The sequence below is a fragment of the Anarhichas minor genome, unplaced genomic scaffold (genome assembly GCF_050575085.1).
Source record: "Anarhichas minor isolate MPS153535 unplaced genomic scaffold, ASM5057508v1 ptg000011l, whole genome shotgun sequence".
Lineage (NCBI taxonomy): Eukaryota > Metazoa > Chordata > Actinopteri > Perciformes > Anarhichadidae > Anarhichas > Anarhichas minor.
In genome coordinates this window covers 2732436-2750365 of record NW_027466457.1, presented here as the reverse complement: position 1 = coordinate 2750365, position 17930 = coordinate 2732436, and the positions used below count along the sequence as shown (strand labels likewise).

At 45.5% G+C, this 17930-nt stretch overlaps 2 protein-coding genes across 9 annotated transcripts in view; one reads left to right on the top strand and one right to left on the bottom strand.

Moving 5' to 3' along the window:
- Positions 1 to 9457, bottom strand: part of furinb (furin (paired basic amino acid cleaving enzyme) b) — a 62678-nt gene extending 53221 nt beyond the window's left edge. The window contains exons 1-2 of one of the 2 annotated variants that reach the window (XM_076088865.1): positions 8727 to 9457; positions 3345 to 3626 (exon numbers count right to left, since the gene is read on the bottom strand). In XM_076088865.1, coding sequence (XP_075944980.1) covers positions 3345 to 3521 — 177 coding nt within the window. In that variant the 5' untranslated portion in view covers positions 3522 to 3626; positions 8727 to 9457. Of the gene's footprint in view, positions 1 to 3344; positions 3627 to 8726 lie in introns of those variants that run through there. The other variant, XM_076088867.1, reaches the window with a different exon arrangement.
- Positions 5791 to 17848, top strand: accs (1-aminocyclopropane-1-carboxylate synthase homolog (Arabidopsis)(non-functional)). 7 transcript variants are annotated; one of them, XM_076088858.1, is made up of 17 exons: positions 9454 to 9630; positions 9914 to 10390; positions 10489 to 11151; positions 11253 to 11977; positions 12084 to 12143; positions 12232 to 12302; positions 12418 to 12487; positions 13296 to 13362; positions 13896 to 13993; positions 14202 to 14279; positions 14357 to 14457; positions 14932 to 15021; positions 15129 to 15174; positions 15837 to 15978; positions 16342 to 16484; positions 16648 to 16801; positions 17022 to 17848. In XM_076088858.1, the coding sequence occupies exons 3-17, from the start codon at positions 10512 to 10514 to the stop codon at positions 17438 to 17440; spliced, it is 2904 nt and encodes a 967-aa protein (XP_075944973.1). In that variant the 5' UTR covers positions 9454 to 9630; positions 9914 to 10390; positions 10489 to 10511; the 3' UTR covers positions 17441 to 17848. The 7 variants fall into 7 exon arrangements, with proteins under 7 accessions (XP_075944979.1, XP_075944976.1, XP_075944975.1 ...); XM_076088859.1 differs by having other exon boundaries at positions 9455 to 9630; positions 9914 to 9987; XM_076088857.1 differs by having other exon boundaries at positions 9455 to 9630; positions 9914 to 10404.
- Positions 17849 to 17930: the final 82 nt, after the last annotated feature.

The window sequence follows — 17930 nt, the reverse complement described above, 5'->3', positions numbered from 1 at the left end:
GAGAGAGAGAGAGAGAGAGAGAGAAAGGGAGTTAGTGAGATGTATTTCATGTATTTATTTTGTTACATTTCATGCCAGTACACGTCATTTGAATCCAATAGACAAAGAGAGACAGCGAGAATGAGCTAGTAGGCTGGTGCCTCACACAGTTGGCAGGATTTCATGTGCAGAGTATCGCACAATGGCCTTGGAACGCATTACATTCTACCAAGCACATAGCCGGTATGGGGTTGTGTGTGTGTGTGTGTGTGTGTGTGTGTGTGTGTGTGTGTGTGTGGGGCTATTATGGTATGAAATTAGGAAACAGTGGTCTGTAAAAGCTAGAAATTGAATTTTGAAGGAATATTAGCCGACACAGGGTGACTGCAATCTGCAATTTGCAGACCAGCTGTAAACTACCTGTTACCTCAGCATCACAGGAGCCAGCGGACTGCTTCCCTGCTGCTTTTGAAGAGGGCCACCGATGGAGTAGTTGGATAATCTATGTTTCAGGTTACATTTAAACTATAGCCAAATTTTGGGGTAAGTTAGGTATAAATAGAAAGAGACCAATAGATCCAGATGGAGAGAGGGAAAGAGAGAGAGAGAGGCTCTGGCATTAGATGTCTACTCCACAGAGCGGGGTGATTCAGTCAACGCCCACAGATCCTGCCCATCCTCATAAAAACAATGATTCTGACTCTGCTCACTAAGAACACAACGTGACATTTAGCTCTAAACCCTGGTCTGGAACGCCCACGCAGACACAAAAGCATTATTAGAAGAAGAAAAACACACACACACATAGTATTGAATAGATTACAGAGAAACAGATATAACAACCCTCCGCGGCAACTTGTATAATGCCGATGCACACCGGGAAGTCTTGATGGCATTTACACTTAAACCCTGGTGTTGAACACATATGCGCGCGCACACACACACACACAGAACACACTCTCTTTCCCTCACTACCACTCAAATAAAATGAAGCACAATAAGTGAATCTGCAAATACTTAAAGACAATAAGGCATTTCTGAGCACTGCAGGGAACAAACAATCAGTTATGTGATGATCCCGTAATCACATTAGTGATAAAAATCCCATTACCTCCTGATTATAGGCTACACCAGCCTCCTTGCTCTCTTCTAGGGCTCTGTAGAACAACCAAGGATGACTGAAAAATGACTAAGCCGTTTCCCCTGTGGGCCCCCAGCCATCCAAAGCCTTGCTTAACGCGGACCCTCACATAACCCACACTGTACTGTCACAGCACAGGCTCTGCACACATCCTGTACATCATCCGTCTCTCATAGCACCCGCTCAGGGAATAGAGACTGAATAAAAACGTATTTGGGTGCCTCTGTGAAACAATGACTGAAGATGTACTTGCACAAAATCTAATTCCAGACAGTGGATAATACTAAATTTCACCCTCCCAGTCATCCTGCACTCAAGCTTTTCGGTTCTTAATACTAAACTCAATTATTATTTTTCCAATGGGAAATTGTCAATTATCTTTTTTACCCTATTGTCTACTTCTCCCTTTTCTTATTATCCACTGTTGCAATATCTGCCTCCACGATAGCGTTTCTTCCACATCTTGTGGGCTGAGGTGAGAACCACAGAAAGGTACTGTTGGTTGGCTCGGATGAGGCGAGTCTGTATTCATTCTTTTAGGGCCCACTTTGAGGCAACACTCCCGCTCGGGGTCCAGAGTGGCTTCATGTCAGATGCACTAAAATGGAAAGCTGCCATGTGGCATCAGAGATTCAGTGACAGCTCCTGTGACTGCTTCTAGCTCTACTCCTTTGACTCAATCACAAATTAACATGGGGGGGATACAAACTATACACCTCCACATTAATCTAGTGGTCTGAGGGACAGAATTTGAGGCTGATGTCTTTGTGGTTTGGGTGACATGAGGGAAGGAGAGATAAAGAGGAGAAAAAAAGCCATACAAGTGATCACATGAAGAGGTTATGAAAGAAAGAAGAATTGCCTCGTTCGGAGGAAGAGAGTGTCCCTGGGCGATTGTCCAGAATGTGTATGTGTGCTCTGTGAGCAGAAGATTTCATTTTAACCAATTCACTAAGACTAGAGATTGATTCTCTCTCTGGAATTCACAGAAACAGTTCAGGGTAAAAGTCTGTAAGGGACCATTACCCCTAATGTACACTCTTTCTTTCACTGCCCAGTACAATGCATTTCCACTGTTGGACCAACTGTCCAGATCAATACAATGAACTCCAGATCCAAGCAGTATGTACACGTCCCTCAGACGAGCGAAACGTTAAGGCACATAAAAACAATCTAATATAATGTGCTGGACGATAAAGAGCATTTAACAATGACACACACATCTAATATTGTCCAGACTGCTGTAAATCCATGTGACAACTGCTCTCTATGATAACAGCGAGACTAAAAACATCTGGCTTTGCACTCCAGACAAAAGCTCAATCGTTGACAAAGTACAAAAAAAGCAAAGATAAGCCCCGAATTAAATTTGCAAAACCCCTCTTTTTGAAAATCCTCTTTATTTAAGGTGGGGAGCCATGGGGTGGAGAATATGCAGAACCACCTACGCATAATTCCTAAGAAGTAATCCAGAAGGCTGCTCACTGGCGTGTGTGGCACTCAGGCAGCTCCACAAAGACACATGCAAATGAAGTAAAGTCTCAAGTGGAGCAACAGGGGAAGAGGGGACCACATAGCGACTCACTGTCAACTGCTGAGCACAAATATGGAGAAGCTTAGCCTGTGAAGCATTCTGATATTCAAGTGACTTAACGCACCACTGAGAAAATAAGTCACGACTACTTCCCCCCCCCCCCCCCCCTCTTAGCCCTATTCTTCACCTCTTCAAATTATTTTTCTGTCGCCTATCTGCTAACTGTATGACACAACGGCTAATCTAATTAAAACGACTTGGCAATACCAAAAAACAGAAGCCGAAGTGGCGGCTATAAAAGTAAAGTACCTACATCGCGATTAAATACAACCTTTCTCGAGACCCTGCAATAACAGTCTTGTTATTCCCCGTCTATTCCCAACACTGCTCTGTAAACACAACTGTCTGCCAGTGTGTTAGGAAGTCATGCATGCCCCATTTAAAATACGAGACGGGGAGAGAGGGCTATACTTTTGCAGCAATCTGCTGCAAAAAAAAAACAGGATTGCCTGGAGGGGTCATGTCTGGCTCTCTGATGCTCAGCTTTGATTTCTAACACTGATGCTCACCTACAAGCCAGAGCTGTGTATGGATACAGTCTCACATGCAGTGACATAGGTAGTTGTTGAGTACGAGAGACAAAACTCACACTCATTCCCGCACACACACTTATGTTTAAGAAGGACGTACGTTGCCGTGGTTGATGAAACCGTGTTCCCCGGCGATGCGGTCGGCTTCCTCCGGCCCCCCATTGATCTGGACGGCCCAGGTGTTGGTGTAGACCTCTGCGGCATCAATCCACTTCACTTCTTTTGTCAGCAGGACAAGGGCTGTCCACAAGTGCAGCAGGGCCACCCTGGCATCCATGAAAAGGGAGCGCACTTCACGGGGCAGTCTCTCCGTCCGTCTGTCACCGCTTACCCAGGCAGAATGGGGCTGCTCCACCTCACAGCAGCGAAGTAGAACAGTGTCCTGAGAGATGAGAGGACAGAGCCAGCTTTAAACACAAACACGGCCTTCTTAACTGGGTCACCCTTGGGCCTGGAATTACCTACTGCTGGTACCATTCAGAAAGCAAACCCCCAAAAAACTGAAACTGAAATAAACAGCACACCCACAGACCTTATCATACATCATACTTAGCTTAAAAAAGTAAATGTGCTAAGAATAAATAGTAGGTTGTTCTGCTGAAAACAGAATGTTTTTTTGTTGTTGTTTTTTTTCCAGACCTGAAATGGTAATGTATGATAATTATATACAGTAGGCATGTTGCTGCAATTACGTATTAGAGACGGTACGGTACAGCACATTTGAATTGAATGGTAAAATAACAAGCGCGATGGAAAGGGACCATCATTTGAGCACATGTTGAAAGGAAGACGATTTCTCAGGCTTTTGATTCGTAGCTCTTTGAGTCGTAGGGAAGGAGCCCGTAAGTCCCACGTAAAAAGGAACAGCTTTGTGGAAAGTTAACGGACTCGGAGTGAGACGGAAGACGACACGGCGTGGGAATCCGCTAAGTGTATCGGCCTCGTCCAGAAAGAAAGATGAAGAGGAGGGAGGTGATGCAGGTTTAAATGCCTGTCCAGTCCCACTGCTGATCCCACCGACGTGGCATCATAGCGCCAGTCAGTGAGTCAATCCCTGCTACACCGATGTGAAAAGGAATAGCAGCTACTTTAAGCGTTCCGTCTAAGCCTTTTGAATTGAGGAAATGTAAGTCTGTTGTGTTGGATTTTCTGGGAGGTTTAAAAAATTCAAAGGAATTGAATTTCCAATATAAACCTTTTTAGCAGACTGTACAAAGAGCAGAAGGATGCGGGGAAGCAGGTGAGACAAGATGTTCATGCTCTCAGCAGGCTCGCACGGAGATAAACCATCTCGAGTCCAACGACCATGTGGCCTTTCCTCCATCTATGGCCACATTTCGGACAAATTAACATTTTTATCCCCACTCCCTTAAGGCAGCAAAACCCCTCAGTGCGGTGTTCATTCTGTCAAAACAGTTTCAAGTTGTGGAGTTTGATGACCATCGCAGGCTGTAGGGGGGCCTGCAGTGCAGCTGTAGACTTTCAGTCTTGTTAATGGAGTTTTTTGAAAAACAACGGCAGTCTAACTTCTGCAAGGTAAGGCAAACCTGCAGTAGACTGTTCCGCTGACTGTGCCTCGGTGTGTCTGGACTCCTCGGAGGCATTGAAGGTGAAAGAGAAAGCTGCGTATCCTCACAGTGCATTCCAATTAAGTGATTATTGTGCAGTATAGGTGGCGGTTCACCTCGTCACCAAGTCTCTCCACCTGCCGACCCCACTGCACTGGTGACATGGAAGGCACGTAACAACAGTTACAACACATGGCAGCACAGACAGGCCGGTCATACCGGGGGAAACTTTTCAGGAATATGACGACGCGTTACCCACAGATGTACAATAAGACTGAAACACATTGTGGCCTTTAGATACTGAGGTTTAACACATTTGCTTCAGCTTGCATCATGTAAAATAAACTCCTTTTAGTGAGGAGCATCCATATTGATTTTCCACACTTAATAAGGGTCCAGTCAAATAACAGCTTGTTCCTGTGGGCTAACCCTAATTGAAAGAATGCTTATAGATTGGCAGCAGGCAATTGGAAAAGTAGCCAGGTAATGGGTTTGCAGTTAAGCTGTTGTTTTGCCTTAAATTCTCCCTAAAATCCATTTCAGAACTTTTTCACCAGCATGAGGCTACCCCTCGTCCTTTATTTCACCCTAAAGAAATTGCTTCCGGGAGTTACGACATATGCAAACTATTCAAAGAGGAGGAGAAGCTCGCTGGATCTGAATATATCTGTGGCTATATACGCAGATACATGGAGGAGTGGGTGTGGATTGGAGAGCAGCAGGAGAGGTGGTGGAAACATGACCAGGGGCTGTCACTCTTCCTGTGGTGCAATTCTTCTGAGCTCATTAGACGCTATGCTGGAGTCACAAAAACAGCAGCAGGGGGGGGGGGGGGGGGTCTGCTGTCACCGAGAGGGAGGAATAGATGGAGAGAGAGAGATAGAGAGGAGGAGGAGGAGATAGACGGGGGGGGTATCCCTCCCACACACAGCATTGCAGAAAATAACGAGCACATAATAACACAACGCCCAAAACACCTTATCTCAAAAACACGGCCCGAAGAGGAGTTAACAAGAGGCTGCTTACTCTTACAATATAGATGAAAGGCCTGAAACTGAGATGAAACTTCAACCTTCAAACCACGGGAGAACCTGAGACCTTAGGATCTAAACCACAACGAAAACAGAAAATCAGTTGCATAACCTCTTTGGAGATTAGCAACACACCGGAGTATACGTGAGCCGGTGGAAATGCAGGGGTGGATCGGTGACCTGCGCTCTGCTGAAATCACACGACAGCTTTGAATTATTAATTCAGCACCTTCTGTTTCAAGATATTGACAGAACTGAAAGCGTAGTTCAGTATCTCACGGCGAGAAGGATGGTGAGAAATATTTGATCAGAGACTCCTGCTTTTCAAAAAAAAAAAACACTTTCTGCATTATGGAACACAACAGCGGCAGCAACAACAGGTAGTTCCTATCAACACATTTGGCGAATAATGAGCATTTAAGCAACTAAACACTTGACAAATGAAAGGTACTTTGGGTATTTTCTCATTTAATTAAGAACTTTAGTGCAAAATAATCCGATTTTCTGAGAAATTCGAGTTAGTTATCAATTTAGACGACGTAATTGTGCGTCACAATATCTCAATATATGATTTTATCACAACATGATTCCATTGAAAGACAATAATTCATCCTATTGAATTATCACCCAGCCTCTGCTTAAGCAGTGACAGCCGAGGTGCATTTGAGGAGCGCCCTTCAGCCCCGAACCGCTCCGGTGTCGCTGCTCAGTGTTCAACAGAACATGACTGTGGAGCACAAACTCACCGCAGAGCGATTCCTGTCCTGAGAGTGGAGAGGGTGATGGATCAGCGATGCATCAACACTGTGTGCACTCTTTAGTGTCTTGACATCATCATTTGAGCCCGTGGGCAACAGAATATCCAGCTGTGTGGAGCACTGCTGGATATTCTACAGACTTGCAGCTTTGAGGAACAATAGCTTTTAATATCGGTTCGGAGCCAGACTGCCGAAAACTGAGCAAGATACGGGGGGAATTTAGATATACAATATGGTCACATTAATACTGTGTCGATATGTTGCTGATGTGGTTGTTAATTTGATGTTCTTTGCTGATCTTTCAGGCTGTGTTACGGCTTTATGACACTGTGGTCTGAAGTGTATCGTGGGCTACAGCTCAACACACACATGAGCAGGAGGTTTATTATTGGCCAACACTGACAGATTACTTATGTTGACCAACAGTCAAACCGACAACGTCCCCACACATTATAATATTACATTTTATAAGTATACCCCAGCTCTAGATCGACCTCTTATTAAGTGCTGGTTTAAAAACAAAATGAAGAGCTCAGAGAACTGGGTCAGAAACCGGAAAGATGCCAATTAGACTTCCCCACGCATCTGGAAAATCTGCATTACACATTTGACCCCAAACTGCACCAGAGAACCTGCTTAGTGAACCTCAGCAGAAGCCCGCGGTTCTGTGAACGTGTCCGAAAGTGCAAATGTGAAGCATGTGCATTCAGTTAACATTCTCTACATTAGTCTCTCTCTGGAGAGACGCAATAAGCATAATGTGACAGAATAGCACAGCCACTCTTGATGGAGGTGAACAGGCGATTTCCATTGGCAATGACAAGCACTCTAAGCTGTGACGGACCGTATGCAGCACTCCAGCTCTATTTCAGACTGCCCACCAGCCAAATCAACACCCACCATGTGCTCTGGGTTGCACTCTCACGGAAGAACCGAGGCACAGGAGAGAACTGCAGCATTTGTGAAGGACCACTGACAGCCCAGCGTCCTCTCCTGAGAGGGAAAATTGCTCCACGTTAAGAGTGCAATTGGAAAACCAAAGGGATTGCGCCGGCATGTCGTGCTCTGCCAAGGACAGCGGTGCGCAGCTGGAAGTGAGCTGTACGCCGATGGTCAGAGACGCACTTTGAAGCAGGCGAGAACGGCGTGACAGAGTGCCACTACAGCCTGATCCATCTTTGCTCCCGCTTGCCTAAACGAGCTGCGGAGATGGAAAAGCCTGATAAAAATGTTGTCTAGGGCAGCAGCAATGTGTCCAGGAGAAAGAATCAATTCTGTAAGTAATGTCCCACAGAGAGATCCAGCCATCTGAATCTTGGCATTGTTCCCTGTGTCAAACTTCCTCTCATCCACAACACCCTCTGCCCTACTTTATAGATGACTTATGCTGTTGACGTGAAGTGTGTCTTCCTACTTCTCTCTCTCTCATCCACTGCATTCCTGCTTTATGCTTCCTTATAAAATGTGTGCTCCTGACAGTTTGCTACTGAAGGATTACCAGCGTTGTTAAACCCAGCGCTGGAGACGAATCAGCAGAGCTAGAGAGGTGTGTGCATGTGAACCACAGAGTGCGACTTCCTCCAGCAACATAAACATTGGAGAATCCCTTTTTTTTTAATAGCTCTGATCTCGACCTGGACCTGATTTAGGCCCAACAAAGACAGGCACACAATATAAGTTTTACAGGGTAATCTGTGATACGATGAGGTAGTGTGAGCCATCTGAGGAGGAAGCTTAGAGCCCTGCTGTTTGCCTCAATAGCCAGTGACCTTGACTCCCTCCCTTGTTGAGATACCACTGGGAGTTGCACTTGAGGTAATAAACAAACAACAACAATAACCAAAGGACAACATAGGATGAGTTTGATTACTTAAAGTTGAGTTGCATGTTGGTTCAAACTGGGCACACTTAAGACACAAATATCTGATGAATAGTGTCTAAACGAGCTCTGTCTTGCCCGAGAGGCTGAACTAATTGTTAAGGGGGAGAAAAGAATGCGCGAGCTTGTGCGCAATAGAGGCAGAGAGAGAAGAAGACAAATGGGAATTAACAGATTTAAATGAGACGTGCTGCAGAAAACTGCATCGCAAATACAAGAGTTGCAAGAAGCATGCCGTTATCTTACCAACAATAAACTTCAGCCAGGAAGCGCTGCGGACGAGCCGGTCAAGTCATGTCTCCTTCCAATAAACAGATCCACCTATATTGGATGAAGAGAGCTCGTTACCCACACTGGGGAAGGATTCACCTGACTGGGAAGACTGGTGCGAGCTGTCGGCAGCGCTGGCAGAGAGACTTTACGCAAGAAAAGCCGTCAGGCTTTCCGCGACTACTCCGATTGTTCCCACCCACTCCCCTCCCTGCTTTGAACACATCGAGCTTTAAGTCGCGGCTTTTACAGAAACTACGATGCCAAAAGGACACGAGACGTCCTGCCTCCTCATTATCTTCTTCTTCTTCCTCCGGGCGGAGACTCTCCTCTTCTCCTGAGGTTTGACTTTCAACTTTACGCCTCACCTGAGGCGGTGCGTCCTCTGCTTAGTCCAGAAGATGGATAATAAGGATGCGATCCGATCACGCGCATCCTAACATCCAGGTGCTGAATACACCTATCCAGTCTTGCGCGTTACCGTCCACCAACTTGCCACCACCATCACCATGCTGTCTTCTGAGTGTGCTTTGTTCAGTTGTTTCACATGACTTGTTTTGCCGGCTAGGTCAGCGTTATGCTGGCATTAATTCACACACAAAATAAATACACGGATGGGAGGGAGAAAAAACGGAGAACGATGGGGCTATACGTGGCAATACTATATACAACGGTTCAGTACTGTACGGAGATGACAACAAAGTGCCACAAACCATTTTCCCCAGGAAATACGTCACGTTTGGGGCCGACTAGTCGGTCGCGTGTGCTTGATTTGTCTCACCGTGGTCGGTGAAAGGGGCGGGTGACTGTTTTTATGTAACCCGAAAGAGGAACACTTACCTAAGGTCACGTTTATTTACTTTATATTCGCCATTGACAGGTAACCTTCGTAAGCAGGTCAAATTAATGAACTAATTATTTGTTGTGGTGTATTATTAAATTAACAATTCATGATGTACAACAGTAAAACGTATATATTTATACAAGGGAATTATATTTACCTACAAAGTTTAGATTAATGTTTTGCTAATGGTAAGACAGAACTTTCTTATTAAGAATAATGGTTGTTTGCGTTGATTTCAACCCGCTATCGTCGTTATTTTGTCGTTATGCGGGATTACTGTGCTGCGTTTATACACAAAACACTCATCCTTGTTTTGCAGATAGCCGGTTTGTACAATTGTTCGTCGCTCTGCGTGTGACCGCCATCTTCTGGATATCTCTTCAACTCGCACACGTGGGTGACAAAGCACACCGCACGGTAGAGGGGGCCATAGCACATCCTGGTCTGACTCGCATATGTGTCCTCTACCCGTTACACAGCCCGCTTTCAGCAGCTCCCCCTTAGCACGGACCAAAGTTATCCCGGAATAAGGAACAGCACGCATGTGCCGTCAACCCGGATGTAGATGTTTTTGTACGCGTCCATCCCACTGGCTGTATGCTCAATTCCCCATATTGCCAAGTTATGGCAAATTCGCCCTCGATGAAGTGTATATCTTACCAAGTTTAAACAAAGCTCTGCACATTTCAAACCGGGCTAACCAGCCGTGACATGTCTGTTGTGCCCACGCGGCTGTCACATCTGAGTGACAGCCCCGAAACAATCCGCTCCCGAAGAGCTACACTTTTGATTTACGGTCAGAGAACACAAGTGGGTAAATATCGTGCATTTATTGTGTAAATAAACTGTACATCAAGAATAACACGTGACCCGTTCCGCCGTCTTGTGCTGCAGAATACTTCCTGTAACTTGAGACGATGGACTTCCGCGGCAGGAGGCACGAGCGAGGCAGCAACTGGACCGACCCGGAGATAGTGGAGCTGCTCCAGCTGTGGTCCGACGAGTCGGTCCAGATTGAGTTGGAGAGCTCATTGCGCAACCAGCGGGTGTTCGACCGCATAGCGCACGTTTTGCGCGAGAAGGGCATCTACCGTACCGGTGACCAGTGCAGGGAGAAGATCAAAAAGATGAAGCTGGAGTACCGCCGCATTAAGGACAACCACAAAATGAGGTCTTGGAAGTTCTATGACGTGATGGACAGGGTGCTGGCGAACCGGCCGGCTGTTACCTACTCCTCCATGGGCGGAGCTGTCATAGCTCAACAGGTGTTTCAGAGCCAGGGTGGGCCTGAGGCGTACCTGCAAGGAGCGCCAGCAGGTGCCTTTGGTCCCACTTCCTCGGGTGGGTTTCTGTTTGGTCAGCCTCCGAAAGCTGGAGATCCGCTGGATATTAAATGTGAAGATGTTGAGGAGAGCATGCTGAACTCCGGCGTCGCTCCCCCCGAGATGTACTATGGATCTGGAGATGACCAGGAAACTGATGGGCAGTCTCTACTGGGGCCGGAGGACTCCCTGGGTCGAGGAGAGAGCTCAACAAATGCAAGAATCTCACCGTCAGGTTGTCAATCCAAATGCTGTGATTATTATTATCATTATCAAAGTACTTACCACAAGGTTAGAAGGTTATTGAAAAGTTATTTCTCTTTTTCATATCCCCAGGTTTTAGTGATCTCAACATCTGTTCGGCCACGGCTACCACCCACGCTGTTGGTGGCCCTGTGCCACGGGACACATCTGAGCAGCGCAGTAAGACGGCTTCTCACCCCCCAACATCTGTGAGACAGAGGAAGCGACGCCTGGGTGGTAAAACCTCCTGGAGCCATGGGGGTGCAAGATGCGGAGGTCAAAAGAGCCTGGATAAAGCCTTGGCCAGCTTCCTGAAGTGGCAGCAGTCGGCAGAGGAGCGCCTCCTCTCCCTGGAGGAGGCGCGGCTGGAGAAAGAGCTGGAGGCCGAGGAGCGCAGGGAACAGCGGGAGGAGAGGAGGGCGGAGCAGGAGCGTCAGCATGAGCTCCGCCTCTTCAGCATACTCACGGGGGCGTTGGCTGCTGCCAGACAGAGCGCTCCGACCGCCACGACAGCACCGACCGACCCAACCGTCTCACCCCTGGCTCATCTGTCGACCACAGCCGCCACCTCTGTCTCATTATCTCCCACTATGCAGGCGGCTTCCTCTCAGGAAACGGTAAAATCAACACCGTCTACATCGGCAAATGATTGCGAAATGTGCCAAAGTGTTTTGGCAACTCCGCGAGGTGCAGAGTCTCTCGGCCGCAGCGTGTACCTGTCTAACCGGGGTAACTCTATCCGACAAAATCAAGGCATACTCCAGCAGAACTATGCTCAATATGCAACGGACAAACACCACGACACAGAGAACCCAGACGTGAGTCATGAATAAATACCGGTTACGGCTTGTCAGACGGCTCTGATGTGCCAAAAACAATGTCACCATAACAGACATTTCTAATCTCTTTTCTTCTCACTCGCAGGGTATAATCAACATGGCTACCAGTGAGAACAAGCTCAGCTATGATCTCCTTCAAAAACGGGTAAAATGAACGATGCAATCACGGCCTGGTAATCTGAATGATTCTGCCTGCGTTCACAAATGAATTTCATTCTTCTTCTCTGGTACAGCTGACCAAGCCTGACATGCTATATATTGGCCCATCCTTGTTGCAGTATTCAGACTGGAGGGGACACGCATTGTAAGGGATTAAAGCGCACCATTATTTTCAGTTTAGACAAGTGGCTCGTCGTAAAGTTACATTTTAACGAGACCGTTCAAACTAAACCCGTCTTATAACCATTGTTCTCTTGCAGCCTGAGAGAGGAAGTGGCAAAGTTCCTGACTCACTACTGCTGTTCTCCGAACCCGCTGAAGGCTGACAGCGTGAGTGAAGGTTGTTGCTTTTGATGCTGGAATTTAAACTACAGAGTTTACTATTACTGCCACCTGAACCACAATACAGCGCTACTGTTCTACCTCGACATTAATCATTTAAAACTACTCCTCAGAATGACTGGTTGCACGTTTGACTCTACATTACACGTTACATCTAATAATTGTGTGCTTTTAAACTTCTTTAATGAAACAATACATTTGTTCACAAGACAAGGTTGAGCATAAAAGTTCAAACAACAAAAGAAAATAAGAAGTTTTACAAAGAAAAAACAAGTAACAGACTTAAAACAAACAGTAAAACTGTATCAACCAATGAATTGGCAGAGTTGTCATGAAGCTGCATGCTTTAACCTAGAACGGGTTGGAATACATCCATTTTTCTTTGTTTTGTTTTTGTATAACCAGACCATCAGCATTGCTGTGATATGTGAGAAGAAGGTTCCCTTCCCGTGACTGATACATATGACCAGCAAAGGACAAAATAACTGACAAAGAAGTCTTTTATAAATATTTTATACTGCTGCTGCAGAAGACACTCTGAGTACAGCCATTCATTCAATGGATTCAAGGAATGTATCTCATTATCTCGGTAATGATTATAAAGGCGCTAAATGCTGCAGCTGAACTAACCTTGTTGTTTTGGGTAACCAACTTAATTTGCAGATGTAATGAATAGCTGTTTAGGAAGTGGATGAATTTGTAGCATATTTATCCTATTTATCAGGCCTCCCTCTGTGCCTTAATTGGGTCTTTCATAACACGCTGGATGTGTGTGTGTGTGTGTGTGTTTGTTCAGGTTGTGGTGATGAATGGCTGTAGTTCCATCTTCTCGTGTATTGCTGCAGTCATTTGTGACCCTAAAGGTAGGCTCAGAATGCACTGACACACACACACACACACACACACACACACAATACATCCATATCTATACTGCATGAATACAAATATGTGCACAATAGCAACAACAACAACAACAAAAAGATCTTTGTATATTATATAACAGAACGGGGAAGTTGTAGAATAATCATTTATACAAAAGACCTCTTCATGAATTTATTTATTTAGGCAGCTACATAAATTGCTTATTCTTTTTAGTGCCACGGCAAGCAATGCCTCATTTATAGCAATGCAACCTATTTGTTTTGCTCAACAAGTGCTTTGAAAGTCATGAGCCTCAAAAGCAGCGCATGTTTGTCTCTTTACTTTCAACACGGATCCTTTTTATGGTAAACCATTTATTTGCCTGGCAAATTCAGATGAGCACATTTTTACAAATTGTTGAATTTGCTTCTAAATCAGCAATGCAAATGAGCACTAATACCCTAAATAGTAGCTCACATGGGTCTTGGTGGATGTGTTTTGTATGTCGGTGGTCATTGTGTATTCCATGTTGTAGATGCCATTCTCATCCCTACTCCTTTCTACGGCTCTATCACCGAGGATCTACACTTGTATAGTGATGTAAAAGTCTTCCATGTTCCTCTTGACTGCGAGGTAGGAATACAGCGCCTGATTTACTTGCAGTGCTTTCTATGTGTTTGAAATGTCTGCTCTTTATGTACTCGCTGTGCCGTACTGATCATATATACATTCGATATACCTCACATTTATATGCTTATTGCCTTCACCTTTTAAGTGCATCATGTAGTGTCGCTCACTAAGGTGTATTGTCAATTGTCGTCTTGGTATTTTTCATTTTTAGGCCGATGGCAAAGGCAGTCGACCCTTCCACCTCACTGTGGGCAAACTAGAAGAAGGGCTTAAAAGGGCCAAACAAGAGGTAATTCATGAACGCATTTATTCTTACGCAGCTTAATTTCTAAAGACTTAAAAGACATTTATGGCCATCTGTTTTAGGGTTTGACTATCCGAGCTGTTATACTGATGAACCCCCACAACCCTCTGGCTGAGATCTACACCCCGGAGGAGATGATTGCCTTCCTGGAGTTCGCCAAAAGGTGTGTTTTTCCCCACTATTATCTCACGCTGTGGCCCAACACTGTAATTCTCAAGCACAAAGCGCCAAGTGCCAGAGCACCGCACACAGGTCCCGTGTGAACTGTTTTATTTCACGGCCCGGGAGCTGGTGTCCCGTGTATGGGATATCAAGCTCTCTTGATGGAGCTTTACCACCTCTCTTAACCATCAACATATTGTCAAGTGCAGCTATGTGCCAAGGAGTCTCCTGCATCATGTTTTCTAAATCATCTCGCCAGAGTAATTCCCTCCGCAGACGCTTGCAGGCACTGAGCTGTTGTAACCATAAACCACGGTGCTGTTACACTGACGCAGGACGCTGAGGGGACCATTTTACATTTCTGTTGCATTTTCTTTCTCATAAACAATGATTAACAATATAAACCCAAGGTTTATTATTAATGCTGCACTGTATATGTTTATGTTCTCTTTCCCTCTACGATTCCCGGCTTCAGACATCAGCTCCACGCTATCGTTGATGAAATATACATGCTGACGGTCTTTGATGGACCTGTTGCCTTTCACAGTGTCCTCAGTATAGACAGGTACTGCATGAACCCAACCTCTGCATGATTACTCTATTAGAGCTTTAATCATAACGTCTGTGGCCGAGGACAGCCCCTTAATTGCTCACGATGTGCTCTTCTTTCAGCCTGCCCGACGCACAGAGGACACATGTAATGTGGGGGCTGAGCAAAGTACGTTCTGTTCTGCGCTGAGTGTGTGAGGTTGTGAGACTTTTTATGTCCCTGCTCACAGTACAGTGAAATCTCTCGTTTTTTCCTCAGTGACTGTTTGCTTTCACCCTTCCTTTTTCATTTACTTCGTCTTGGGGCGGCTGTGGCTCAGGGTTGTCCCTTTTAATCGCAAGGCTGTCGGTCCGATTCCCCGGCACATTTTTGTCTCAGACTGATAGAAACGACAATGAAAAACCAACGGCCAGCAACTAAAATAAGCGGCCAGACGGCCTTGGCGCTGGAACATTCTCATAACATAACATAGTTACAGATTTCTTTGGCGCCGGCAAGGGTGAACTCTTCTATAGTTACAACAGCAAGATACATTTGAGCACGTACGCTAACACAAAGAAGGTGTACTGAGGAAAAGTGCTTATGCATGAATACAATATACTGAGTAGAAATATATACTAAGTAAGTAGGATAAAATACTCCGTAGAAATTTGCTATCACAACCTTTTGTCCGCATGTCAAAGTGTCTTTGAGCGAGACACTGAACCCCCAGTTGCTTCCTAGCAGCCCACTGCTCACAAATGCTTTTAAGATGGGTTAAATGCAGACGTGGAATTTCATGTATGTATGTGAAGATAAAAAAAAAAAATTATAATAATCTGTCGTTTTAGGATTTTGCAATGTCAGGAACCAGACTGGGCACTCTGTACACTGAGAACGCAGACGTCGTGGAGGCTATGGCCCAGCTGGGCTCCTTCCACAGTGTCTCTGGAACAACCCAGCACCAAGTAGCACAGCTGCTTCAGGACAGAGGTATGGAGCCAAGCTTCTCATGTGCTTTTGCCAAACAATGTATTGAGAAAATAATCATCACATCAACCCTCTTTTGGTAAAGACCAGTCAAGATTCACACGAATACAATCAGCTGTCCTTGTACTCAGCAAGCAGTGTTTTGTTGGGTTTAAATTGCTAAACTGGAATTATTTTGGATGCAAGCTTTTCAACAATTCAGAAATGTGCTTTGTAGCGGTTTCCCCGCTTCCAATAGATATTGCCCCTTTTTTTTCCCCCCGGCTTCCTCTGATATGACAGGAGCACAGCGTGGTTCTGCTGCGCAAAGACATGTGACATTTAATTTACACGTACGTATTGCCACTTCACGCTCTCCTGTTCCAGAGTGGATCAGCGGCGTTTTTCTATCCGAGAACAGACGCAGACTGAAAGCTGCTCACAGTTACCTGACAGGAGAGCTGCAGAGTATGGGCGTCCCCTGCCTGGAGAGACCTGCTACACTGTATGTCTGGGCCGACCTCCGAGAGGTACCAAGATCAAAGTCCCGCTACGATGCTTGGGCGGACATATTTTAAGTTCTTACTGGCACTAATTCAAATGCAAAATAACCCCACGCGGGTGATTCTGGAAAACAATGTGTGCTTCTTCCCGGGGGCTTGATGCGTCACTCCTAACTCTCCATTTGTGTAGTACCTCAGAGAGTCGACGTTTGAGGAGGAGTTGCGTCTGTGCAGGCGTTTCCTCAGACACAAGGTGGTGTTGAGCTGCGGTCGGGCCTTCTTCTGCTCCACGCCCGGCTGGTTCCGCATCGTCTTCGCACACCAGCAGCACCACCTTCAGCTCGGTCAGTCTGTAGTCTGTCTTGTATAATATGTTGAAAGGTTGATGTATGTAGTTGTTTTGTGTTGTTCCCTCTCATTCCCATTGTCTTGTCTTGAACTAGACGTTGAGTAGATTATGTATCATTTCATTTATTCACCCAAATTGTGTTGTTACGGTTTATCTTCTGCTTTTAATGGATAATAGGTACTGACGTGTTCTGCTGATGTTTTGTGTTATTTCAGGCTTGAAGCGAATTAAGGAGGCCTTGAAGGAAATCAAAGAAAAGAGCACCAGCCCTTTTTCACACTCTATCAAAGAAGCCAGTGAGGAGGGCACCAAATCAGTGAAAGAGGACAGTGCCGATTCAGACAATGCTGCGGTTGTCAATTCAACATCATCACCCCAGAGCAAGTCATCGGACCAGGAGAAGGAGAAGGACAGCCCTGTTCCTGACACGGGCTCGCTGGCCACTGAGGAGTTTGTGTTGCTGGACTGCCAGGCATCCAAGCCCGCTGACAGCCTGGACTCTCTGATTGGCACTCTCAGGCACCAGATCCATGCCTCCGATTGGCTGGAGAAAAACACTCCAGATCTGTCGGCTGGGGAGGACCCAGAGATTCTTGATGTATTCAAGACCCTGCTGCAGAGAGCCAGAAAGTAAGCTTCGGATAAACAGGCACGACTGTAGCTGCCAAATTTCAAGAGGCGGCCCTTCAGCGGCCTTCTTAGTCCCTGCGCTTATGGTGAAAAGCTTGACGCAAAGTCAAATCTGATGGCTGAGAGCAGGGTAAAGAGGAGGAAAGGGTTAGTACTTTTCTACCTGCATCTCTAGGCCTTATTCTTAAACTGCTAGAGGTGACGGCCTTGTTTTTTTTGTAATCCAGACTGTATCCAGAATTTATGTTTATTTACTGCCAAAATGTCAAAATCAATCACACGCTATAGTTAAACATTTTAATCGTAATCTGGATTACACATCTTTATAGTTTGATCAGATGCACTTCATTTTGTCAGTTTTGTACTTTCTGTAAATGTAATGATCTGTAAATAAAGGAATGTATCGATTCTTTATTTGACTATAATATTTCTTTTAGAGTACATCTGAATTGACCAGTGAATTTATTTTGAGATGTTTACCATCTTATTTTGTA